This window comes from Canis aureus, chromosome 16 (genome assembly GCF_053574225.1).
Source record: "Canis aureus isolate CA01 chromosome 16, VMU_Caureus_v.1.0, whole genome shotgun sequence".
Classification (NCBI taxonomy): Eukaryota; Metazoa; Chordata; class Mammalia; order Carnivora; family Canidae; genus Canis; species Canis aureus.
In genome coordinates, this window is record NC_135626.1 from 60,948,792 (window position 1) to 60,973,440 (window position 24,649).

Sequence of the window (24,649 nt, forward strand, 5' to 3'; positions counted from 1 at the left end):
TTCCCTGTTGGCTTGAGCCATAGGCAGTGGTGCCTGAGATGTGGCTCAGACTGTAGGTTCCCCTACTCTAGAACTTTCCGTGACTGTGAGCCTTCTGTTTCACATGGATATCTTGGGAAATTCCAGGTCCTTGTTGCCACATTTCATATCAGTGCCCCTCACCCTCCTGGTTTCTGGCTTGAGAGATATGAATAATCCCTTCTCTAACCTCCTGGGAGATGTGGGGTCTCGACCCAAGAGGAGGCCTCTCTTCCAAGAGGAAGATTATACTTACCCATAATGACAGTTATCACGAACATTCTTATGCCTTATATCTGCTCCATCAGGGCCTTTCATCGGCCCTACTATGACAATTACAGAGCCGCAATCCTTTACCCCAAGTCCCCAAAATACAAAAAGCCCTGACAGTGTGGTTTCCCTAAGTTTGGTGTGACAGACTTTGACAGAACAGAGTGACCTGCAGTGTCGTGAGGCTGTGCAAGCGTCGGGTGCTGGGGTCCTGCCCCAGAGCCCGGCAGGGAGAGATGCTCTGAATGACATCTGCATCTTACTCTGAACACATCCGACTGCATGGGTTCCTGATAAGAGACCCCAGACCTATCTCTGCTTAATAGATAAGGTCCCCTGAGGTTGGGCAGCCTCCCAGGCTCAGGATTTAAGGCCTCTGGTTAGAACAAGCAGCTGCTGCTGTATTTCTGCAGCTCTGCTCTCTGTTGGGCCTCTGGATTCCCGTCTTGGAGTTATCTTTCAGATAAGTGTCTTGCAGGGACACCTGGGTGGCTCAGTCAGTTAAGTGTCTGCCTTTTCCTGGGATCAAGTCCTGTATCGGGCTCCCTGCTCAGTGTGGAGTCTACTTCTCCATCTCCCTCTGCCTGTCCCTCCGTCTGCCTGTGCTCTCTCTCTATCTCAAATGAATAAATTTTAAAAATCTTTAAAAAAAAAAAGATAACCATTTTGTGTTTCTTCAATAGTAAAGCTGTCTCAGGAAGGGGACAAATCTCTGCATCTGTTTCTCTTCCAAGCCACGTGCCTGGTTCCGTGCGCACAAAGTCCTGGTATGGATGCAGGACACCGGAGGTCTGGGCCTCTGGGGTCTGGGCCTCCAGTAGTGGGGAGCTTTCCCATTGCATACAAAATATTCCTGGTTCACCAGAGTTCTGAGAAAGACCCGGCTGGTCTAATGTCCCAGACGAAGGCCTACAGGGGCTGCATGGAGACATGGCCTACTTGCCTTTCCTGCTTTTCTTGTTGTGTTTTCCCCCAACATCCCTGCCTCGAAGGCCAGCTGGGGACAGAGGCACCAAGGGGAAGGTCGGTCAGTGTGCCAGGCCTGGGCCCTGGTGGCCAGGAAAGCTCCTCGTGTTGCGTACAGGAACGAAGACGCGCTTATCTCTGGGTTTCCTGTGTCGATAAGCAACCAGGGATGTGAGTTTTGCCAAACCTCAGACACATGCCAAAGATCATGAACGATTCCTAAGTGTTCTAACGCCAGCCGAAACCCTATCTCCGATGGAGACGTATATACTGGATCTTGCCGTAGTGTCTGTGAAGCTGTCCAGAGCCACTGGAGAAGATCAGGGCACCCCTCCCTTTGTTCCTATAGGAGCGGTGGGCTGCCGGGGTCTCTGTGGAGTGGCCACTGGGCCCTCCTGGCTTTGCCACCCAGAACCTTCCCTGTCTTCCACCTCCGCATTCTCTGCTCCACTGGCACGGAGAAGGTGTGCCTGGCAGGTGTTGGGCTTGCACACTCTCTTTTCCTCATGATTTCCAGCCCTTCGGGCAGACAGGTAGGGAGCAGAGGCAGGAAGGAATTTCCAAGGCCAGAGAGAGGAGGGTTGCAGTCTCTGTGCTTTGCCAGGAGCATCCCAAACCAGCACCCCTGTTTCTACATCTCCTGTCCACACGTGGGCAGAGAGAGAGGCCCTTGCGAGGAGCGTTGACTGACAACAAGTTGCAGGTGTGACATCCAAGCAGCTCAAGGAGAACGTGGGAACGCGGTTCAGAGAGAAGCAAGCAAGCAAGAAAACTGTTATCACCACAGCAGAGCTTCATTACTCTGGCCAGATGCTTCTTCTTGCGATATGATAAGATTCCAGAACTATCCGTTCTGACTCCGTCTGGGGACAGAGACCAGTCTGACTGGGGGCAGCTCACAAGGAGCCTCAAGCAGCTATCAGGATGCGAGGTGGGGCCAGAGGAGCCTGTTTAGAGCTCGTGTCTAAGTTGGGGGGAAGGGGGCACCTGGGTGGCTCAGTCAGTTAAGCATCTGCCTTCAGCTCAGGTCATGATCTCGAGGTCCTGGGATCAAGCCCCGAAGCATTGGACTCCCTCCTGGGTGGGGAGCTTGTTCCTCTCTCTCTCTCTCAAATAAGATGGGGGAAGGCTTGTTTTTCACATCAAGGAACCAGAGGCTGATAGAGACGGAGCAATGCTGAAGTCCCTCACAGCCCCAAGCTGGCCACACTGCCCTCTGGAAAATCTGCTCTGCCAGCCAGGGGTTCCTAACCTCTGGATCACAGAGCTCTCTAAGAATCCGATTGAAGCAATAAACCGTCCCTGTCCAACCATGCACACGTGTGCACATGTGCACGCACACACAGCTTTGCACTGTTTTGGGGGGGGGGGGTCACAGGTTCTCCAAAACCTGTGTGTGGTTCCCAGACCCCAGGTGGGAGCCTCTGATTGAAAGTGTGTCTCAGGTCTGCCACTGTTTGGGGACTAGATCCCAAAGGATTGGCAAGAAGTGCCCCCCGGGTTCCTTGGCATACATCCCTTACCACCCAGCGACTCGGGGCTCCGGGCCCTCTTTGTCCTGGGCCCCCAGCCGCCCGCACACCTGGAGGGGCCTCCAGGGACTGGGAGTGGTTGCCTGCGCCCCCAGCCTGGGCCGCCTCCCCGGGGTGGCCGGGAGGAGGGCAGGCCTGGCTTTCCCCTGCCCGCGGGCACACACACAGTTAATCCTCGGCGCCTGCTGTTTGGATAATATGCGCTGGGAGCGTTGGAGGCTCCGCGGCCCCGCTCACATCTGGCTGGGGTTTGCTCTTTACGAGCCCGTCCCGCTTTCTTCGTCTCTTCCTTGACTTTCGAGAAACCGCGCTTCCGCTTCTGGCCAGAGGGCCCTCGGATCGGAGGAGGTCAAGGTGCCGGGAAGGCAGCGACCCGAGGCCGGCGCCCGCGCCCCTTGCTGCACCTTCTTCCCGGAGGACCTTCCCCCCGCCCCCCCCCGCCGCTCTCCCCCAACAAGGCTGTTCTTCCCCGACCTGGCTGGGAGGAGGCCCTGCCGGGAGATGCTCTGAGCCCCGGACGGAGAGGCCCCGCAGGACGCCGTGGAGGTAGGTGGCGGCCGTGGCGGGCGGGACGGGCGGGACAGGCGGGCGCTCGCTCCTGCTCCGCGGCTCCAGCCGAGTGGGAGGGGCCGGGTGGCCGTTGTGACAAGGGACAGAAAGATGGGGAGTTGCGGGCTGGCGGGCAGCCGGGAGGTGCGGTGGGAGCCGCTGGTCTCCGTCTCCCGCTGGGACGGGGTGGGGGGCAGGGGCAGCCGGGTGCTGTCAGGAATAGGAATGAGGGTGCCTCCTCTCTCCGTTGTGGGCTGTTTACCTTGCTGCACACTTCTCTACGCGTGAGAGAAAAGGGAATGGTACCCAAATCCCCTGTGTACCAAGTGGGGGCCCTCGCCCCAATAGTGCCTGCATCACCTGAGAGCCAGTTTCGCCCTGCCTGAGGCCAGTGTGGACCCCCACACAGAACAGGAAATGTGGACTTTGGCCGCCACATCTAATGGCCTTGGTGTTCCTGGATTCAGCCCAGACAGGGGAAAATAATGTCCCTTCCCCTGGGGACCCTCCCGAGCTGCCTGCATCACTGAGAACCATCTCTGGCCTGGGGCCGTGGTCACCCAGCTGCCCTTAAGCCCCTGGACCTCAAACGCCTCTCTGTGTCGAGACACCACATGCCACATCGTCTTCTAGGCATTCCTCGGGCACAGGTGTGATTTCCCCACGTGCCCTGGGCACCCACATCGTGTTCGCCTGGTTCCCAGCGTGCAAATCCCTGGGTAGTCCCGTGTCCTCTGTGGGCCCTCCTGGTCCACTTGGAAAGGAGGAAGGAAACTACCTCCCTTCGTGACTCGTCTGTCTCTTCCATCTCTCTGAGTTTCCAGGAATGAAAGCAGTTCGGCACATGGAGCCGCCTCTTTCCACGGTTTCAAAATGAGGAGTGTCCTGAGAAACTGAGCTTTTCTCAACTGCTAGCCACATCCTGGGTCCCCAGGGGGGAGGATGTGAGGTCCTCCAAGGCTGCTAGGCCTTTGCTTTTAATAGTGCAGGAAAGCACGTAGTCAGCTCCACGTGCAAGGTCACAAACAGATGCACTTGGCTGCTGTGTTTGCTGCAGGGAGGGTCCTGCCCAATGTCCCCACCAATGAGAGGAGGGAAGAAGTACAGGGGAAGGGGAGATGGGGGCCGAGGCTTGAGTTATCCCGTCCCACCTGCCTTGCCCACTCTCCGTCTTGACCTGAGAGCTCAGAGGAACTTAGGGTAAGCGGCAGCCATGTGCGCGCGCACATGCACGTGTGTGTGTCCTGCATGGCACGTGCTGAGCAGATGTGGATTCTCGTTGATGACACTCTCACCCCTGAAGAGCTCAGAGAGGCTCATGACTTGCCCACACGCAGTAGACGGAGGACCCCTCGGAGGACCCACATCTCTGTGCCCAGAGAAGGGGTGTAACTTGCTCAAGGGTGCAGAGCTGTCCAAGCTGAGGCTGGGACAGGAGCTTCTCAAGTTTGCAAATATCCACCTCCCAGCTGTCCTCGGAGAAAGTGCCCAGGGGCAGGAAGGACGGCCAGGTTCTGTTTCCCAGACACCCCACCCTCTCCTCCCTCTCCCGTCTTGAGCCAAGGGAAGTGCTCCCAGTGAGCAACAAGTCAGGGAGAGATGCAGGAGGTCTCGGGTGGGACAGCCCGCCTAGGACAGGTGCAGCCAGCCAGCGAGGGGCGCCCTCCCAGGTGCGTGCTGAGGAGCAGATGTGGTCCCAGAAAGGTGCACAGATGGCTCCCTCTTCACTCCTTTAACATCCGGGGATGTTAAACCTCCTTATTCAGGGCAACCAGCACAGCATAATTTTTTTTTTTTTTCAGAACGTGCTTCTTTCTGTTGTTGTTACTGGTGCCTCTGGCCCTCCTCCTCCCCCCCCCCCAGCTGTAATTAGCATGACTCATAAACCAAATATTCTGGCACTGAACTTCACCCATCAAAACAAAGATGAAAAGAATTTTGTAGATACAGTCGCGCTGCTGGGCGTCCTCACCGGACATAAGCTTGCTGTTGGGGGCTTTGTCTTCAGGGGGCTGGCCCGGTGTGTGGGACCCCCGTACTGGAGCAGGGGCGCGGGTGGAAGGCAAGGGGGTAGGGGAGTGGTGCCAGGCTCCAAGGCCCTGGGGCAAGGGTGGTGGTGACAGCTCACCAAGGAAAAGAAGACTAGAAAGGTCCTCTGGTGCCTGAGGCAACTCTGCTGAGCCACTGGGGAGGAAAGTGGGTGTTTCAGAAGCACCTCGCCTCCCTGCCCCGAGAGCTCACAGATATTTAGGTGGAGGTGATGGTCCCCCAGGGCGCTTCGTTCTTGGTGGCGTAACTACCGCGTGGGCCTAGGGTTATTAATTTTTTTTTCCTGTTTTTACCTGCTGAAATCTGCCTTCTCTGAACGTCGGGTGAGCCAAGGCATCCCCTGGACAGGACCCTGGGTCTCTCCCTGACTACTCCTGGCTCCATGTGAGGAGCCGGCTGCCCCCTGGGAGAGCCATTTGGAGCAGAATCATCAAAGCCCAGGCGCTCCCGCCCACTCTGTGGGGCGGCCCAGCGAGCCGGGCCTTGGGATTCTCAGGGCCCCTGCCAGGGGAATCTGCGGCTGGGTCCTCGGCCTGGCGGCGTCGGTTCTGCCCTCGACCACAGTTGTGCGGAGGCGGGCACGCTGGCTCCCTTCCTCCTCTGCGGGCCAGGCAGTGGCACTTGTGCTGTGGCGGCCCGCGTCCCCTGCCCGTCCTCCTCCTGCCTCCCGGAGAGGGACTCGGGGTGGGCTGTGGCAGGAGCTCTTGAGCCTCTGGGGGGAATGGGGAGCATCTTTACCTCTGGGTTCTTGTCGAGGTTGCAGGGGAGCCATCCTGTGAGCAGGAGACAAGGGCTCCCGGCATCCTTTTCCAGCCACTCAATCTTGCCCACGCCTCTTTCCAGGACTGGGCTCAAGGGGGGCTGGGTGTGGCCTGCCTGGCAGGCCCCTGGAGTCAGCCCTTCTCCAGCCGTGGACGGGCCTGGCAGCATCGTCCTGGGGCGTCCCGCCCTGTCCAGGATGGCTGTCAGGACGGCTGTGGGCCAGCCTGGGCCTCGGTGTCTGACCATCTCCCTGGCTCCCGTACGGATTTTCCTTGAAACAGGAGTTAGCGGAGCTGGAGCCTGCGGGTAGGAGGCTGGGTGGGAGGAGAGGGCGGGAGGAGAGGACGGGAAAAGAGGGCGACAGGCGGGGCAGGCAGTGGGGGAGCTGGGGGTACCTGTACTCCGTGGAACACTGCTGCTGGCCACTGGCAAAGCCATGCTTGGGGAATGCCCCAAACCCTTTGCACCCCCACCCCAAGTGGGGACATCTGGTGACCAGCCGCCCTCTACCCGGGGGACCAGGGAAGGAAGGGACCTTGCCTGGGAAAGCTGCCAGCCCTGGTGGGTTTGCAGGCGTGTGCAGGCCAGGAGTTGGGCTGGACCCGGCAACTTCGCCCTGCAGGTTTTGGGGGCTGGTCTGTAGAGGTGGGGAATGGGGTGTGCTCAGAAACACATGGGCCCTTTCTCCTTGTGAGGAGTCTGAAAGTGCGTTCTGGTGAGGAATGGGTGGGTCTGGGTGGCTCTGGGGGTGGCCCTGGGGCTCTCAGGTCGTCTGGCATTCAGGACACCCTCCTTCCCAAAAAGGGATAGCTATGAGAGCAAGACCCGTGGCCCTGTAAAGTGGCCATAGGAGGAGCTCCTGAGAATGGTCCCCACAGAGCGAGAAGAGCTAGACCCCGGCACCTAGAGAGGTGAGCTGGAGCCCAACGCCCACCTTCCCCTTTCTGTTTCCGTTCTCTGCTCCTGCGTTCTCCTGCTTCCAGCTCTGTCTCTGCAGGAGCCTCCACTAGGGGCCCTACCCGAGGCTGATCCCCAGGCAGCACCCCCAGGATGGGCAGACACGGGGCCACCATGCTTTTCCCATCACAATGTCAATCCTTTACACCATTGGTTCCTGCTAGCAGCACTTGGCCTCAGGTCTCATTGCAGCCCAGTGTTCTAGCTGGCTTGTCTCCATCAGAGAGCCCTGGGGGCCGGGTGGGACCATGTGCCCTCCCTGCACGACCTGGTCTTCTCACTCCTCCTTTTCAGAGCTCGCCAATGGGCTGTTTCTCTCTACCTGGCAAATGCCAGGCCCTAAAAATGCACATTCAATGGGCCACACCTCCCACATCTCTTCCATCTTGAGGAATGGGGTGGTGGTAGTGGTGGTAGTGGTGAGGGGGCTGGGGTTCCTCGTGATTCTGTGCTTAAATCCAAAGGAATTGAACTCAGTAATGGGTTTTAAGATGGGAGCCTGGCAACAGGGAGATCTTAGCACGTTGCTTCAGGGACGATGGTTGTCACGGACCCGTACCCTGCCTGACACTGAATAGGTGCTCGGTAATCTGCTGAATGGATGAATGGCAAGGCTGGGCTGGTGGATAAATTCCTCAGGGCCAAACACCACTGCTGCTGTTCCAGCTCTAGCTGAGTGAGCTACACAGGTGGATGCCCGGAAAGACGGGAGCGCCCACTGGACTGTGGTTTGGCAGGATGAGCCTGCCTCCCTGGCATCTGGAGGCCCCCTGAGGTGAGGTGGAAGGCACTTTGCTGCCAGACCCACCTCCCTCCTGTGGGGCCTGGGGTGAGTGGCTCCTTCACTCTGAGCCCATTCGGTCATCTGAGAAGTCAAGGTGTGTTGTAGGGGTCAAGCTCAACGGCATCCGGAGAGCACGGTGCCCAGAGCCCAGCACATGGTGGGTCTTGCCTGGTCAGTGGTAGCAGGGCTTTGTTTGAAGGAACCTCTGATAAGTGCCGGGGCTGCTCCTGGGCCTGCTAACCTGCCTGGCCATCACACAAAATTCTTTTCTTTTTTTTTTTTAAAGATTTTTATTTATTTATTCATGAGATACAGAGAGAGAGAGAGAGAGAGAGAGAGAGGCAGAGACACAGGCAGAGGGAGAAGCAGGCTCCATGCAGGGAGCCCGACATGGGACTCAATCCCGGGTCTCCAGGATCACGCCCTGGGCTGAAGGCGGCGCTAAACCGCTGAGCCACCCGGGCTGCCCTCGCACAGAATTCTTAAGGATGAGCTCAAGGATTTGGCTTCATCTTCTTCAGTTCCAGGGACTCAAGAGCAAGTACCACCAGGGAGAGGTCTGGTAAGGACAGAACAAATCCCCCTCCTAGAAAATGTGATCCATCCACCAGGCCTGACTCTGGTCCAGGTCAGGTGGCCCTCCCTCCCTGGCCTAACCTGCATCCATCCACTGTAGCTCCAGGGTGTTCACTCCTGGGGCAGGGAGTGGGATGGGGAGAGGCTGCATCTCCTCGCTCCTGCACCGTGTCCCTGTCACCCAGCTCTCCACCGGGTACGCAGCAGACAGTAAATGCAGGTGCAGGAAGCCAGGACTTGAGCCCTAAGCCAGTTTCTTCTCCATGTGGTCCTGGTCCTGCGAGTCTCCAAACCCCTCATGCCTCATCCTTCTCTTTGCATAGACTCAAATCCCCTGGAATACACTTAACACTGAGTCCCCAGGGTGGGGCTTCTTTGTCATTGTTCTAAGTGGAAAATAATGTGTACTTAATGCAAGAAAATATGTGACTGTTAGAGAGGGGGAAAAAATCAGAGAAGCCAAAATAAGAAAATGGCCAACATCCCTATTTTCATCACCCAGAGATAATTGCTGTTAGCAGCCAGGTGGGTGGCCTTCAGATCTCGGCGGCTGAGCGTGATGTGCATGGTGTGTGTGTGTTTTCAACCCGACCTTCACTCATCAGGAACATCTCTTGGCGTCAGCAAAGAGTCATCTGTTTACAGAGGTCACTAATTGGCAAGGCTGCCTGAAGCTGCCCCTCCCCGCTTATTTATTTGTTTGTTTGTTTGTTTGTTTGTTTTCTTGCCTCTCCAGGAAGCACAAAGCATCTCCTGGTTAGGTGGCTTGTAACCTTGGCTGAAGAAGGCAGGGGGTTGTAGCCCTGAGGAGGCAGGAGATTTTCTGAGGAGTGTCTGAGGGAAACGTGGCTGGATGGGCACGCAGGGACTCAGCCTTGCACTGGCCCTCTGGAGCCCACCCTGGATCACTCTCCCCCTTTCCCTCCTCTCTCCCCAAACAGCCCCGCCCTGAGCTAGACAGAGATTTGAACACCCTGGCCCCAGGCCCCCCGCAAGACGTGCAGGATCCTGGAGCCCTGTTTGTGCGTTGGCTCTGCTGAAAGGTGAGTGTGGATGGAGTTCAATCAAAGTGGGACATCAGACATCAGACATCAGACATGGGGGTTGCGCGTGAGAGATGACACAGCTTCCTGGGAAGGGCCCCTGGTCCCCAGGGGTAGATCCTACAGGATGCTGGGGGAGTGCCTTCCTGGAGGCGTTCCCTCGGGCTGGGCTCTGAAGAACCTGTGGACCAGGAGGGTGGTGGGGGAAGGGACAGAGAGACAGGAGAGCCTGCGGTTAGTGTTGGGCCTGCGAGCGGAGCCACCAGCAGCTCCAGATGGCTGGAGTCGGGCGGCGAGGTGGCCAGAGGCGAGGCGGAAGCCAGGTGGTGAAGCTCCAGGTTTAAACATTTTCCTTATTTTCACGGGAAGCCTGTTAAGCCCAGGGTGGAATTGGGATTGGCAGTTCTGCAAGGGGCCTCTGGTAAGCAGGTGGGAAGACACAGGAGAGAGAGAGCAAGCTGTGGGTGGGGGGCTGAGAAAGAAGTGGTGCCCGGCTGGGGGGCAGAGGACTGGAAGCCTTCGGGAGGCTGCGTGATGGACGAGAGGTGGCAGGTAGGGTCTGCAGGGCCCCCCGATTTCCAGCCCCGAGGCCCCCACGTGAGCGGCGGCTGGTGCTTCAGAAGTAGGTATAGTGGGGGGACAGGAGAGGAGGTAACTGGGGCTCGAGGGTCCATGGCAGAGTGGAGAGCAGGTGTTCAGAAGACAGATTACCCGAGCTGTCCCGTGGAACTTTCCGTTGTCATGGGAATGTTCTACGGCTGTGCTGCCCGAGAGGGTGACCACCTAAAGTGTCCTGGTGCAGCTAAGACCCGATGTCTTCGTGTCACTTAAGTCTAACAAATTTAACTGGCCCCCTGGGCTAGTGGCCGCTGTCCTGGAGGGCGCGGGGACCAAGGTCAGAGAGCTGTCAGCGTAGAAAGTGACAGAAAAGTCTATTTTGAGAGGGAGGAGCCAACGCGGAGACCATCACCCCGGAGACACCTGTTTCTTGAGGGGGGCGAGATGGTGGAGGACAAATGCTCGGAGACAGACGGAGCCGGAGCCAGGATGACAGGAGGTGGCCGGCCCTGCACAGCCCGCATGCTGAGCTAAATTATATTTGTGACCTAGAAGCCATTCGGTGGGGGCAGAGTTCTGTCCTCCGCCACGCTTCCTGGGGAGGCGTCTGTGAGATGTTGGGGGGATGCGTAGGCCCCAGAAGAACCAGAGACAGTACCGCTGGCAAAGGGGCGAGAGTGGCGAGGTGCAGGCCCCGGGATTCCCAGCTCCTCTCCTCCCTCCGTCTTGGGACCCCAGGGACGTCCCCGCTGTGGGGAAGTGGGCCCTGGGCCAAGCCACCTGCGGAGCGCGCTCGCGGCAGGGCACCAGGGCAGCCGGCAGCTCTGCTCGGAGCAGGGGCGAGCCTGCAGCCCAAGGCCTTACAGCTGGGAGGTGATCTAAGGACAGTGCTCCAGTCAAGGAGGCCTTTGTTAGCTCTCGGACGGGCTGGGAGCTGGGGAGGCTGGGCTGGCCAGGTGCCCCCGGAGGCCCGACGCCTGCAGCCCACGTGGCCTCGCTGTTTGCGGGCCCGAAGGGAAGACGGTGCCCGCTCTCGGCGCCAGGTGAGCCTGTCCTTGCCGAGACTCGGTGGCCCCAGGAGAGATGGAGACGTTTTAGGTTGGGGGTGGTGGCGGTGGGGAATTCTCACCTTCTCTTTTCTGCACTGTTTTGTCTTGAGCTAGGCTGCTCTGCTCTGCAGGGAAAAGGGAGCCCTTGCTCATTAACCTGTAAGTAGCCCCGGAAGCCTCCAACTCTCCCCCTGACCATGTGCTTTAGAGGTCACCAAATAAACCCTGAAACCTTAAGAAATAAATCCTTTTTCTCTAAGTTGGAGAGCAGCTCCTGGGAGAAGGAAAAGAGAGATTCAGCAAGTGGCATGGGTAGCAGGACACCCGGGTTCACCCCCAACTGACTGAAGTTCCTTTTTTTAAATTTTTATTTTATTTATTTAAAAAAATTTTTTTAAATTTTTATTTATTTATGATAGTCACAGAGAGAGAGAGAGAGAGAGAGAGAGAGGCAGAGACATAGGCAGAGGGAGAAGCAGGCTCCATGCACCGGGAGCCCGACGTGGGATTCGATCTTGGGTCTCCAGGATCGCGCCCTGGGCCAAAGGCAGGCGCCAAACCGCTGTGCCACCCAGAGATCCCTTAAATTTTTATTATAAAGATTTTATTTATTTATTCATGAGAGACACAGAGAGAGAGGCAGAGACATAGGCAGAGGGAGAAGCAAGCTCCATGCAGGGAGCCTGATGTGGGGCTCGATCTCGGGTCTCCAGGATCACACCCCGGACTGAAGGCGGCACTTAAACGCTGAGCCACCAGGGCTGCCCTCTAAGTTCCTTTAATAGGGGATTCTCATGCATCCACTGCTGACTCCTTTACAGGGCTCAGGGGTGGGAGGAGCAGGAAGGGTCTGAGACCAGTTGGGCTGCCCTGTTATGGAAGGGAAATTAGATATTAAATGGGCCCCTGGAATTGGTGAGCAAATGCCATTCGTCACTCTGCTTCCCTCCTTCCCGTCACCAGAAGGGTTTGGTAAGAGGAAAATGAGCATGATGAACAGCTTCTGGGGCAGGAAGGCCGTTGTCACCTGTTATAACACCCCGCCTGCCGGTCATCGGGGCCAGAGGGACACCCCAACATGGTGCTTTCTCCTTCCCCAGCACGCCAGGATCTAAATCGAGGAGACTTCCTGCAGCAGCTGGAGAGCTCTGAGCTCCTCAGCGGGGGAGTGCCACCAGATGTCAGAGCAGAGAAGGGGCAGCCTCAGGGCTTCCTTTCTGGTTGGGAGGATGCCGGGGAGCAGGAGGTGGCAGGAGCAGACGTGTGGAGGGGGCGGCCGGGCTGCAGGCATGGCTGATGCCACGTTGAAACAAGGAGTGCTCGCACGCCACGCTAAGTTGCATTCTTGGCCTAGAAGCCATTAGGTGTGGGACAAAGTCCTGTCTTAGGCCAGGCTTCCTCGGGAGCCGCGTGTTAGATTTTTGGGGTGATGTCCAGGCCCCAGGAAAGCCCAGACAAAGATATTTGTGTTGGGTGTATTGAGGTCTGGGCCCCAGCCAGAGCTCCTGGAAAGCATCACATAGAGGCAAATGGTAGAGAGGGGGAGAGACTTTCGGGAGATATTAAAGGGGGTGGGTGACTGATCCGATGTGGCGGATGCATGAGAGGAAGGAGCCCAAATGACTCCCAGATTTCTGGCCAGCTGCTTGTTCTTAGCCCCGCTTCCGGCCTCACTGACACCGGCTGGTCCGATTGCGCTTCCTGCCAGAACGGGAACGCTCTGTCCTGCGCCATCCAGCGTGCCAGCTACCGGCGACAGGAGCTCCCGAGGGCTCGGGATGCGGCTTGCGTGACCGAGGAACCGAATTGTGAATTTTCTCTAATTTTGCTTCACTAGTTTATTTTATCTTATTTTTTTAAGATTTTATTTATTTATTCATGAGAGACAAAGAGAAAGAGAGAGGCAGAGACACAGGCAGAGGGAGAAGCAGGCTCCATGCAGGGAGCCCGATGCAGGACTCGATCCCAAGACCCCAGGGACCCCAGGCAGGCGCTCAACCGCTGAGCCATCCAGGAATCCCATTTCACTAGTTTAAAATGAAATAGCCGGGCAGCCCAGGGGGCTCAGCGGTTTAGCGCTGCCTTCAGCCCAGGGCCTGATCCTGGAGACCCGGGATCGAGTCCCGCATCAGGCTCCGTGCAGGGAGCCTGCTTCTCCCTCTGCCTCTCTCTCTCATTTTCTGTGTGTCTCTCATAATAAATAAATAAATAAATAAATAAATAAATAAATAAAATCTAAAAAAAAAAATCTTAAAAAAAATGAAATAGCCACACGTGGCCCTGCAGCCGTCACCCCAGCCTGCGTGGACCCTGAACGGTACCCGCTTTCTGCCTTGATCCCACATCCTTAACTACTATGATCGGGTGCGCATCTGTCTCCTTCACGTGGACCGTCCTCTTCCTGAGGCCAGGGCGGGAATTTAGTTTACGGTAGGATCATCACTCCCTCCTGGGCTCCGACACAAGGCTGGGCAGCCTGTGGGCCAGCCAGGCCCCTGGGAGCTTCTCCAGCGAGAGGAATTGTGGAGCTGCGCGGCAGTTGGGTTTGTCTTCCAAGCTTCTCCTAATCCAGGGAGATCCTAGGCTTCTCGCCTCCCAGAACAGCTGGTCACCCGCTGAGGATTAAGGAAGAGGGAAAACCCTGGTTATAAATGCTTTTGTCAGATGGCACTGGGCTGGGTGTGGCGTCATGGCAAAACGCAAACACATGGTGCCCGGGCTCGGGGGGTTCCTGTCGGAACACAGGCAGGACAACACGGAGGCGGGTGAGACCCATCTGAGACCCCAGGAAACTACAGTGTGGGTCTGAACAGTGTCTCCTAGAAGGATTCACCCCATGTCCATAAAAGGTCTGAGAAGGGATGAAAATTATTAATGAGGGAGTGTTCTCAGACCCCATAAGTGGCCCAGCACCCCCTCTGGCACCCCCACTCCCGCAAAGGGGCTTCTTCCTTGTTGGGGGAAGGTTAAACTGGATGGGAGGGCTGATGGGAGAGCCGCCAAAGAGCCACCAGCCTTCTGGGGCAGACAGTAGGGGAAAAAAGGTGTTCATGGATCTTGGCAAACGAATTTCTTCACAGCGTTTGAGAAAGGCAAGTCAGAACTTGAGTCACGTTGCAATTGGCCTCAGATGCCTTGACCGCAGGCAGCCTGCAGACTGGACCTCGTGGGCCGGAGGGTGAGGGCTCTAGTCCTGGGGACCACGTCCCGGCCCTGCCTTTGCTGTGTGCAAGCGTGGTCCTCTGGGTTACCTTCCTGGGGGCGAAGCCACGCCCTCTCTAGGTGACTTCATTTCACTGGAAATGGCTAAAAGTGATTTGGAGCCAAGTTTGGTTGGATGTTGGGCAATAACTGTTTTTGCCCAAAAGTGACTAAAATGATCATAATGTCATGACGCTGACTTTTCTGTGGGACTTGGTAAAAGGGCTCTGAAGATATTTTTGAAGAAAGAAAGATTTCACCCAGGGTTTGCTTTGGCCCCAAAGAGGAGGTTCTTGAGGAGAAGCACCAGCCTCTGCTGACCTTCACTTTGTCAGCCTGGTGCCTCCGACTCCTTACTGGCTCCATCCCCACTGATACCATCACCCTGAAGGCGGCTGCATCCCAATCCTCGTGTCTTCTGATCAAGGTCCAGAGAATCCTTTTTTTCCAGACTTGGAAGAGACATGCCAAACAGTGCTCCCATTGGGCATAGAGCACCGATCCTCAGCCGGGGGTGCTTCTGCCTTCCCAGGATACAAGCAGCAAAGCCTGGAGACGTTTTTTGGCTGTCACAACTCGGGGTGGCGGGGTGGGGGGTGGTTGTCAGTAGAATCTAGTGTGTGGAGTCTGGGGTTGCTGATAAATATCCTGCAATGCACAGGACAACCTCCCACAACAGTGAGTCAGCCCTGAATGTCAATAGTGCTGAGGCTGAGAAACTCTGGGGACGAAAGAATCCGAGGTAGCTTTTTATGTGTGTTTGTTGTTATTTCCTGACTTTTCCAAAATGAATATATATTACTTTGGATTCAGAAAAAGAAATGTTTAAAGAAAGGAAAACGTCTTTTCCTTTCAAGTGATGCAAGCTTGGCATGTAAAGGGAGGGGGAAAAAACAGCCATTATTGAGGTGCCAAGGAAAAAACAGAGGAAACACAGAAAGGGGGAAATAAACAATTTTAAAAATCCCATTCCACAAACATTTGTTGAGTAGCGATCAAGTTCAGGGTGCTGCAGGATGCTCAGCCGGTCCAAGATGAATAAGACCAGGAGGTCACGGTCTGCTGTGCAGAGTCTTACAGGCCAAGCAAAACTCTGCAGAACGAGACAACAGGAAAAACAAAATCTGAAAAGAGGACAGAGAGGTTTGGCCAGCTGAGGGTCTGGGAAGGAAGAGGAGGCGCTTGGGTTGGGTCCTGAGGACCGGGTAGGTTGCTGATGTGGTCTGAGGACAGCCCGTTGAGGTCAAATCCACTGCCCTTCCTCATTTGTGAGTTTGGTATAATAATGAATGAGTGTTGTCTCCATGAAGGACTCACCGCAGGCCCTGCTGAGGCCCATGGTGGGTAGGAATTACTAATGAGGAACTGTTCTCAGACCCGACCCTGACTTCCAGGGCTAGAAGGGTCCATTGAGATGATGCCTGGATGCTCGGCATAGTGCCTGGGGCAGCTGTTGGTCCTACAAGGCTGGTTTTTAATAGAAGAGAGGAGGAGAATAGGAACTCCTGGTCAGGGGGAAAGGATGTGTGCAGGTGGACAGATGCCAGGAGTTTAGGGGAGTGGAAGCTGGGATCCCAAGTATGGTCCAAGGACAAGGAGCAGAACTTGAGGCCCTGTCCCAGACCCGCTGAATCAGAATCTGCATTTTAACCAGATTTCCCAGGTGATATGTGTGTACATTAAAGCTTGCAAAGCAGGGAGCTTGAGCACAGGATGAGGGGAGCCGTACAATGGGGCCGAAGAGTGAGGACAGACTGGGGTGTCAGGCATGTCCTGCCAAGGAGTAATGATGGGTGGATCGGTGGATGGACGGCTAGATGGATGGCTATATAGATGGATAGGTAGATAATTTTATTTTATTTTATTTTTTTAAAGATTTTATTTATTTATTCATGAGAGAGAGAGAGAGAGAGAGAGAGGCAGACACAGGCAGAGGGAGAAGCAGGCTCCATGCAGGGAGCCCGATGTGGGACTCGATCCAGGGTCTCCAGGATCAGGTCCTGGGCTGAGGGCGGCGCTAAACCACTGAGCCACCAGAGCTGCCCTAGATAGATAATTTTAATATGTATTTTGTTAAGTCACATAAACACATATAGTAGAGATTTTGAGTGGGGACCAAGTAGTCTCTCGGTCACTGGGCAGGTCTCTGGGCCTTGATGCTTGGGAGGGATCGTTGTTTGTTAGGGAAGTCAGAGGTGGGGAGGCCCCGCTGCTCCACTGCAGTGGATGAGGTAGGGAGTCACGCGGAGAACTGAAGACCCAGCAGAGGTGTGGAGGCAACCCCCCTAGCTCAGAGGCTCATCACATCTCTGAGGATCCATCCACAGGGAGCCTCTGGCTCCTACTTTTTCTGTCCCAGGGCTCTGGTTGCCAGCTCTCTGCCTCCCCCATGTTCTCTTGATTTGGCATGGGGGCTCCAGCAGGGAGGGCTAACTGAGCAGCCTCTCTTCATAGCTATGGCAGCGAGCCCACCGACATGCAAAAAACAGAGCCCAGATGTCGACCTACCAGCTACAAGGTCATGTCCCACCAGCCACAAGTCATCTGAGCAATGGGGTGTTAGAGGGGAGTCCATAGCTTCCCATGGCCAACGACAGGAGGATTCATCTGCGTAGATAACTACTGACATAAAGAAGTCTGTCTTGGGGGATCCCTGGGTGGCGCAGCGGTTTGGCGCCTGCCTTTGGCCCAGGGCGCGATCCTGGAGATCCGGGATCGAATCCCACGTTGGGCTCCCGGTGCATGGAGCCTGCTTCTCCCTCTGCCTGTGTCTCTGCCTCTCTCTCTCTCACTACACAGTGTGAGTGTGCCTATCATGAATTAAAAAAAAAAAAGAAGTCTGTCTTGGGAGTTAACATTCCTTAAACATAAAAGAGGAATTATTTTTAAAGATTTTATTTATTTCTTCATGAGAGACACACAGAGAGAGAGGCAGAGACACAGGCAGAGGGAGAAGCAGGCTCCATGCAGGGAGCCCGATGCGAGACTTGATCCTGGGACTCCAGGATCACACCCTGGGCCGAAGGCAGATGCTCAACCACTGAGCTACCCAGGCATCCCCATAAAAGAAGAATAAAAAGCAAATCAGACATGAGACCGTTGGAGATTTGCCTCCCAGCAGCGACCCGGATCCCACTTGCACCTTGGCTTTGAGGGGTGGGTGGTTCTGACTCTCCCAGGCTTCCGTTTCTCACTGGGCAGCTGACAGGGTTGAACTGCGTATCCTCACTGGGCCTTCGGAGGTGTTGAACTATATGGTTTGGTGAACAAAGATGGGTTGGGATTGACCCGTTACCCATTCCTGCAGGGGGCAGGTTTCCCAGCCAGCCAGAAACAGCGAGGCACTCGGGACTTCTGACTCCAGACTGTGGAAAACCCTGGTTAGCTGGGCAGCCGCCTGGCAGCGGGAAGGGATGGGATGTTTTGCCTATTTGAAGCCCAAGCACTGCCCCCTAATGGGCTCACTGGGGACCGACATGTCTTTCTAGAAGGACTGTTCTCAATACTGGATGAGAGGCTTTCCCCTGAGAGCACCCTGAAGGACATGAAGTTGGGTTTTTGAGCGACAGAGACTGTCGAGGCGCATCCCTAAGTGAGATGCGTGATGTCTGCCTCCCTCCCCACCCACCTCCTTGGTGCAGGGCTGGGGCAGAGTCACAGGACAGTGACCCCACACGTTCACTTGGGATTGTGCTTAGCAGAGCCCGCTGGCTGAGGGCTCCCCTTCCTGAGAGGCTTGCTGGGTGTGGGCAGTGCCAGCCCAGCTGGCTGAGGCTCCAGGGGCAGAGTGTGTGCGCATGTGAGGGTGTGATGTGCGTGCACACGCGTGCGGGTGTGCACGTGGATGCAAGTGTGCTGTGTGTGCATACCCATAATGCATGTGGGAGTGGCAGTGTGAGAATGTGTGTAAGAATATGTACATGGGGTGTGTGACTATGTACTGAGGCATATGAGTGTGTGTGAGTGAATGTGTTAGGATGGTGCAAATGTGTAAGTGCAGAGTATGTGCAACAGGGTGTCACATGTGGGTGAGTGGGAGTGTATGTGTGCACCTACCGTGCATGAGTACTGAGTATACACGTGCACGTGTGCAAGCGCGAGAGTACTAAGTACCCGAGTGCGCGTGTGTTCGTGGGAGAGTACGTGAGTGCGGTGGATGAGGGTGTGGAGGATGCGCGGGAGTGCAGGGCGCCCGGCGGCCCTCGGGGGGCCGGGTGGTCGCGGGGGGGGGGGGGCCTGCTCAGCCCGCGGCCCTCCGTGTGTCTCCCAGCAGGGCGCGGCGCGAGGATGGGCTCCGGGGCGCCGACACTCGTGCTGGCCTGCTGCGTGCTGCTGACCTTTGCCTGCGGCGCGGGGCTGGGCCGGGCGCCACGCGGCGCGCGGGAGCAGGAGGGGACCAAGGAGCCGCCGCTGGACCACACGGAGCGGTGAGAGACGGGGAGGCGCGGCCCGGTGGGTTGAGCCCGGGGTCTGAGGCAGCCGGGGCTGGATGCGAAGGGGCCTCAGCCGAGGCCGGGAAGGGTCCTTGCGGACCTGGTCCTGGGGGACACACCGGCCATTTCTCCTCTCAGTGGCCCCGGGGGCCTTATCTGAAACTGATGACAGTGACCCACCTTGCTCTAACCCCAAAGGGACTGGGTTTCTGTACTGTTTTGCAGCCACATCCCCAGGTAAAGACTCCCCCCCGCCTCCCCCCCCCAGCACTCCGTTTGTCCTTCTATTCTAGCTTTGTCCTCGAGAGTATCCCCCGGGGCTCTGAGTGCTTCCCCAGGTGGGAGGCAGGGACGCGGCTGTGAGCGGGTCCGGGGACCCTGAGCATCTGATCAGGTTGCTGATGGGAGAGGATTGCTGAGGGCCGGCGGAGAAGTGGTGGCTTTTCTTGGGAAGTCATGAATTTCTCCTGAACGGCGTCATCTTCGTGGATGTGACCTTCGCTATGATATAGAGACTTCAGGCTACTTGGAATATTTTGAAGGGAAGCACCAAGTCCTTAGGATTGCTCAGGAAACGGTCATTCACCAACTGTGAGGTGCTGGGTACCTGGGCGACAGGCTGGCGCCCTCAATTGCCTCAGTCGCTTGGGTTTCGGGCTGACTCGATACCCAGGGCCTCAGGCGATCCTCACGATGGAAATGCACTGGATGTGGGACAAGGTGACATCCATCATCTCCTCTTCCTCTCCTTCCCCCTCCCCCTCCTCCTCCTCCACTCCCTCCTCCTCCTCCACTCCCTCCTCCTCCTCTTCCTCCTCCTCTCCCTCCTCCTCCACTCCCTCCTCCTCCTCTCCCTCTTCCTTCTCCTATTCCTCCTCCTCCTCTTATTCCTTCTCCTCCTCCTCCTTTCCCTCCTCTTCTTCTCCCTCCTCCTCCTCCACTCCCTCTTCCTCCTCTCCCTCCTCCTCCTCTCCCTCTTCCTCCTCTTCTCCCTCTTCCTCCTCCTCTCCCTCCTCCTCCTCTACACCCTCCTCCTCCTCTCCTTCCTCTTCCTCCTCTCCCTCCTCCTCCTCCCCCTCTTCCTCCTCCTCTCCCTCCTCCTCCTCCACACCCTCCTCCTCCTCTTCTTCTTCCTCCTGTCCCTCCTCCTCCTCCCCCTCTTCTTCCTCTTATTCCTCCTCCTCCTCCTGTTCCTCCTCCTTTTCTTTTTTCTCCTCTACCCCCTCCTCCCCCTCCCCTTCTTCCCCCTCCTCTTTCTTTTTCCCCTGCCCCTCCCCCCATTTCTCCTCTTCCTCCTTTTTCTCCTTCTCCTCCTCCTCCTCTTCTTCCTCTGCCTCTTCCTTTTCCTCCTCCCCTTTCTCCTCCTCTTCCTCCTCCTCCTCCTCTTCTTCCTCTGCCTCTTCCTTTTCCTCCTCCCCTTTCTCCTCCTCTTCCTCCTCCTCCTCCTCTTCTTCCTCTGCCTCTTCCTTTTCCTCCTCCCCTTTCTCTTCCTCTTCTTCCTCCTCCTCCTCTTCTTCCTCCTCCTCTCACTTTCTATTCAGTGAGAACTAAGTGCCTGCTACTGGTCTGGCCATGTGCGAGGCACGGGGGGGACATGCACAGATGACAGTCCTGGCCTCCAGGAACTCCAAGGCTGTGCGGTAGGCTCTGCAGGACAGGTGTGTCCACAATGCTGGGGGTGGCAGGGGCGGGGTGGGGGCGGAAGACTGAGCAGAGGAGTGGCCACATCTTGAAGGACACTTGGGCCTGGGGAGCATCTCAAGTGCAGAAGGAGGGTGTGGCCATGCCAGGTGGGTTTGGGGTAGTAGAGTTGGCATTAGAGGGTAGAAAGGGAGGGGAGATGATTCTGGTGGGGAAGGGTCTCTTAATCGTACAGGGAGTCATGAGGAATTATCATGGTGGGGGGCATCATGGAGAGGTTTCAATGTCATGACATTCCAGAAAGAACGCTGGAGGAGGCAGAGAACAGGATGAATGGGAGATGTGGAGAGAGGCAGATTCCAGGAGAGCAGTCAGAATGGTGACGGTCCCCCAGAGATGGGGAGGCCGGAGGGCCCAGCTTCTGCAGGTACCTTGGTGGTGGCTGGGGTTGGGAGGGGCTGACTTTTCAGGACCCCGTGATCCTCAGAATGTGGTGGCAAGGCTGGAGAGGCCTCTTGAATGAGCCTGTGATGGTGCCGTGAAGAGGGTTTGGAAAGAGAGGGTTCCAGGGCCAGAGTGATGGGCCGACACTTGGACACCTCACCTTTGAGGGGCTTGCTGACCCTAGGTAGAGACCTTCCGGCGAGAGGTGGGTGTCCACCTGGGAGGCCGGTGCTCGCGGGGCCTGAATTTAGCGTGTGCACATCCATTTCCCGGATTGTCTGGGGTGCAAAAGCAGGAGCAGAGGTAGAGAAGGAACCAGCCGCTGAGATGGAGTGATTGTCTCCGACGTCACAGCTCTAGAGCTTGGAGGGAGCGGGAGCCAGAGAGGGCCCCGTGCAGCGCAGCGCGCCGCCGCCAGGTGGTAGCACGGAGCCGCCGGCCGCCCGCAGCCGCGTGTAGTAACGAAGGTGGAGTCTCCAGCCGCAGCTCCCCGGAACCTGAAGACCTAGCCGAGCCCTTTCATTTGCAAATGAGTCAGCTTAATGTCGTTATCTTCTAGAATCACAGTTGCATTGACGGGATTCACAGCTCTGTCACACACCTTCTAAAACCCCTCCCCGAGGGGCCGACCTTTCCAAGCAGCCTCTCTCTCGCCTGGCCCTCAAATTATTGCTGTTTCTGTAATCGTTGTTTCCATGACGAGTATTGCTGTGACCGGAAGGCAGAGGAGCTCTTCCTGAACCTTCAGTTAGGGTCCCAGAATTCGCCAAGAGCCAATGCTGTCTCTGTCGAGGGAAAGCGCACGCGGTCAGTCATGTCCAGGACAGAGGGAAGGCACACAGGTGGACCAGAGCCTCTGGAGGCCGAAGAAAGAGGAGGTCCCAGCTCCCAGAGCTCATGGCTTTCCCTGTGACGCCTTTATTCCCTTAGAGATGAAGAAAACCATGAAAAATACAGCCCCAGGCAGGGCGAGGAAGCCTCTGCTTCCCGGTGCTTTCGCTGCTGTGACCCTGGCACCCCCGTGTACCAGGCCATCCCGGTGCCACAGATCAACATCACCATCCTGAAAGGTCAGACGGCTGTGAAGCCACCAAGGGGACCCTCCCCCCGGGTCGGGAGGGGGGTGTGGGGCACTCTGTCCCGAGCAGGGAGAAGGAGAAGTCCTTAGGGTGGATGAGACGACCCTCTGCCCCCAGCCCCCAGCCCACTCTCTGAAATGCCCTCGGCCCCGGGGGCCGGACAACCTCACGCAGCCTTGCGAGGTCTGACGGGAGCCCCCGGCGAGCCCCGCGTCTGCAGTTCATTTGCTCCGAGTCAGCCTTGGGCCTGGCCGCAGCGCCTGTTGCTTTTGGACAGACCCCTATGTTCCCTTCTCATTGCCAGGACGTTCCAGAGGGGGAAGAAAATGATTGCTTCTGGATGAAAATAGAACAGTCCTTGAGGTTGGGTCAGCTTGCCCGACCCCGCGTGTTTTCCTGTCCCTTTAGGTGAGAAAGGTGACCGGGGAGACCGCGGCTTACAAGGGAAATACGGCAAGACGGGCTCCGTGGGCGCCAGGGGCCACGTGGGCCCCAAGGGGCAGAAGGGGTCCATGGGGGCCCCCGGGGACCGCTGCAAGAACCACTACGCCGCCTTCTCGGTGGGCCGCAAGAAGCCTCTGCACAGCAACGACTACTACCAGACGGTGATCTTCGACACGGAGTTCGTGAATCTCTACGGCCACTTCAACATGTTCATGGGCAAGTTCTACTGCTATGTGCCGGGCATCTACTTCTTCAGCCTCAACGTGCACACCTGGAACCAGAAGGAGACCTACCTGCACATCATGAAGAACAGGGAGGAGGTGGTGATCCTCTATGCCCAGGTGAGCGACCGTAGCATCATGCAGAGCCAGAGCCTGATGCTTGAGCTGCAGGACCAGGACGAGGTCTGGGTGCGCCTCTTCAAGGGCGAGCGGGAGAATGCCATCTTCAGTGACGAGTTCGACACCTACATCACCTTCAGCGGCTACCTGGTCAAGCACGCCGCGGAGCCCTAGCCCGCCCGCCCCAGCAGCCCCACGCCCGTCTCGCTGCAGCCCCTCCCCAGCCCGGCCCCCTTGCCCCGCCGCCCCAGCTTCGGCCTTCAACACGACGCCCTTCATGGAAGGGGAAGCAAGAGCATCTGCGCTTGCCGGCCACATGGGCTCCTGGGTGGGCTCGGCGGGCAGCCACCTGAGAGGACGGGGCCTCCAGCTCCCCTCTGTGCACATATCCTTGGGCTACCCCACCGGTATGCCGCTGTATGGCAGGGTGACCCAGAGCCATCCTTGCTCCCGTGGCTGGAAATAATTAGGGAAATTCTAAAGTATGTGAAGGGAGCAAAGTAAGCCCTGTGGTTCCCCCTGGGAGGCTGTTCTTACATGAGCTTGCATGTTCGAGAAGACCTGAAGTGGACGCTGTGGGCCATGAGGAAAGGATGGAGGGTGTGGGGACCCTCTTAGGCCAAGTATGAGCCTTCTTGGGCAACAGCTGGACTGACATCCACATCCTGGGGATATCATGGCCTTGCCCACGGGTTCTGCTGGTCTTTCCACTGAGCCACAACGGTGAGGGGGTTCGGGCTCAGGTAGCGAATGTCAGCTCTTAGCAATGCAGCCAAGCTCTCAGCCCTGGTCTCTGGGCTGAGAGAAGCAGCCTGCTTGTTGGAACCCATAGACTCCTGACAGCAGCTGGAGACCTCAGGAGCCCCTGGGTCTGCAAATGTTTCTATGAGAAGCAGAGCTTACACGGACCAAGGCAGAGCCATCCATCCTGGCATGGCTCTGCTCGACTCCCCCATGCTGTCCAGGAGCCCTGGGCGGGGCCTTCACACCTGTCACCTTGGCATTGGTTTGCTGTTCCTTCTCCCAGACGGGTCAGCCATGGAAGGCAATGAGGCCTTCGTTTTGTAGCAGGGTCATGGTTATATAATATTTTCTACAAAATCTCCTTGCACACCATCACAGAGTCCTGTTTCCCAGAGGCTTCAACACTCAGCAGCCCCCGTGCTCTCCCCCAGGCCTCTTTGACCAGCAGCCTAAGACAACACCGGAGGGGCTTCTCTAGGCCCCAGAGTAGGGCAGAGCCGGAAGGGGCCGGAAGGCTTCCCCTCTACCTGTCTTGGAGCCCCCCGTGGGGCACCATCCCTCTGACCAGGAGAGAAGGCATGTCTCAATCACTGGAGTGAGAACCCTCTCTCTCTGGGGTGGGTGTAGATGGCGCCCAAAGTGGCTGCTGCCTGGAATTGGTGCTCTGGCCTGTGGCTGGCTTTGGCCCGGTGGCCCTTCTCTGCCTTTCTACACTAATGCCCAAGGCTTGGGTACCTCTCCTACCTGCTCAGGCCCTTAAACCCCTACAGGAACCTTCCTTCCTACTGCCTGGTGACCCTTGGTCTTGACCCATTCGTCTGCTCTCCCTGGGCCTGGTCTCCGGGTCTGGGGTCTGTACATCCTTCCCTCTGAAGGGCTTCTGCTGGTCAGATTTGAAAAATGGTGTTTCAATGGGTGTGCTAGTGCGCAGGGCGCCCGCCTGCTGCTTTGTGCTGTCCCGATGCTCTTTCAGAAAACATTAAACTTGGAACCATGTGTCTTAGCATCACTGCCTCCTCCGTTTGCTCATTGAATCAAATCTTCCTCCTTTCCCTTCTCATCCCTGTACCCCCACCTGCGGAAGAAGCCTGGGGGCCTGCCATTTGGCACCCCGGAACTCAGGTACCCAGTGGGCCCAGGCTGGGCCCTAAACTGCCTTGTTCCTCATGGGAATGCATTTCCCAGGCTCAGCTGGACAGGGTCTCACTG

At 57.0% G+C, this 24,649-nt stretch overlaps 1 protein-coding gene across 6 annotated transcripts; it reads left to right on the forward strand.

Annotated features, from left to right (window-relative positions):
• Positions 1-2,957: 2,957 nt before the first annotated feature.
• On the forward strand, positions 2,958-24,446 carry C1QTNF1 (C1q and TNF related 1). Of its 6 annotated transcripts, none has more exons than XM_077854471.1 (5): positions 2,958-3,332; positions 9,405-9,506; positions 18,585-18,741; positions 21,763-21,902; positions 22,320-24,446. In XM_077854471.1, the coding sequence occupies exons 3-5, from the start codon at positions 18,602-18,604 to the stop codon at positions 22,868-22,870; spliced, it is 831 nt and encodes a 276-aa protein (XP_077710597.1). In that variant the 5' UTR covers positions 2,958-3,332; positions 9,405-9,506; positions 18,585-18,601; the 3' UTR covers positions 22,871-24,446. The 6 variants fall into 6 exon arrangements, with proteins under 6 accessions (XP_077710597.1, XP_077710600.1, XP_077710602.1 ...); XM_077854470.1 differs by having other exon boundaries at positions 2,959-3,332; positions 18,588-18,741; XM_077854473.1 differs by lacking the exon at positions 2,958-3,332 and adding an exon at positions 6,290-6,452.
• The last annotated feature ends 203 nt before the right edge of the window (positions 24,447-24,649 follow it).

Coding starts and splice junctions, on each gene's coding strand:
- C1QTNF1 (XM_077854471.1), top strand. CDS start 18,602: ATGGGCTCCGGGGCGCCGACACTCGTGCTGGCCTGCTGCGTGCTGCTG. Junction 18,742..21,762: donor CCGCTGGACCACACGGAGCG/GTGAGAGACGGG, acceptor TTATTCCCTTAG/AGATGAAGAAAACCATGAAA. Junction 21,903..22,319: donor CAACATCACCATCCTGAAAG/GTCAGACGGCTG, acceptor CTGTCCCTTTAG/GTGAGAAAGGTGACCGGGGA.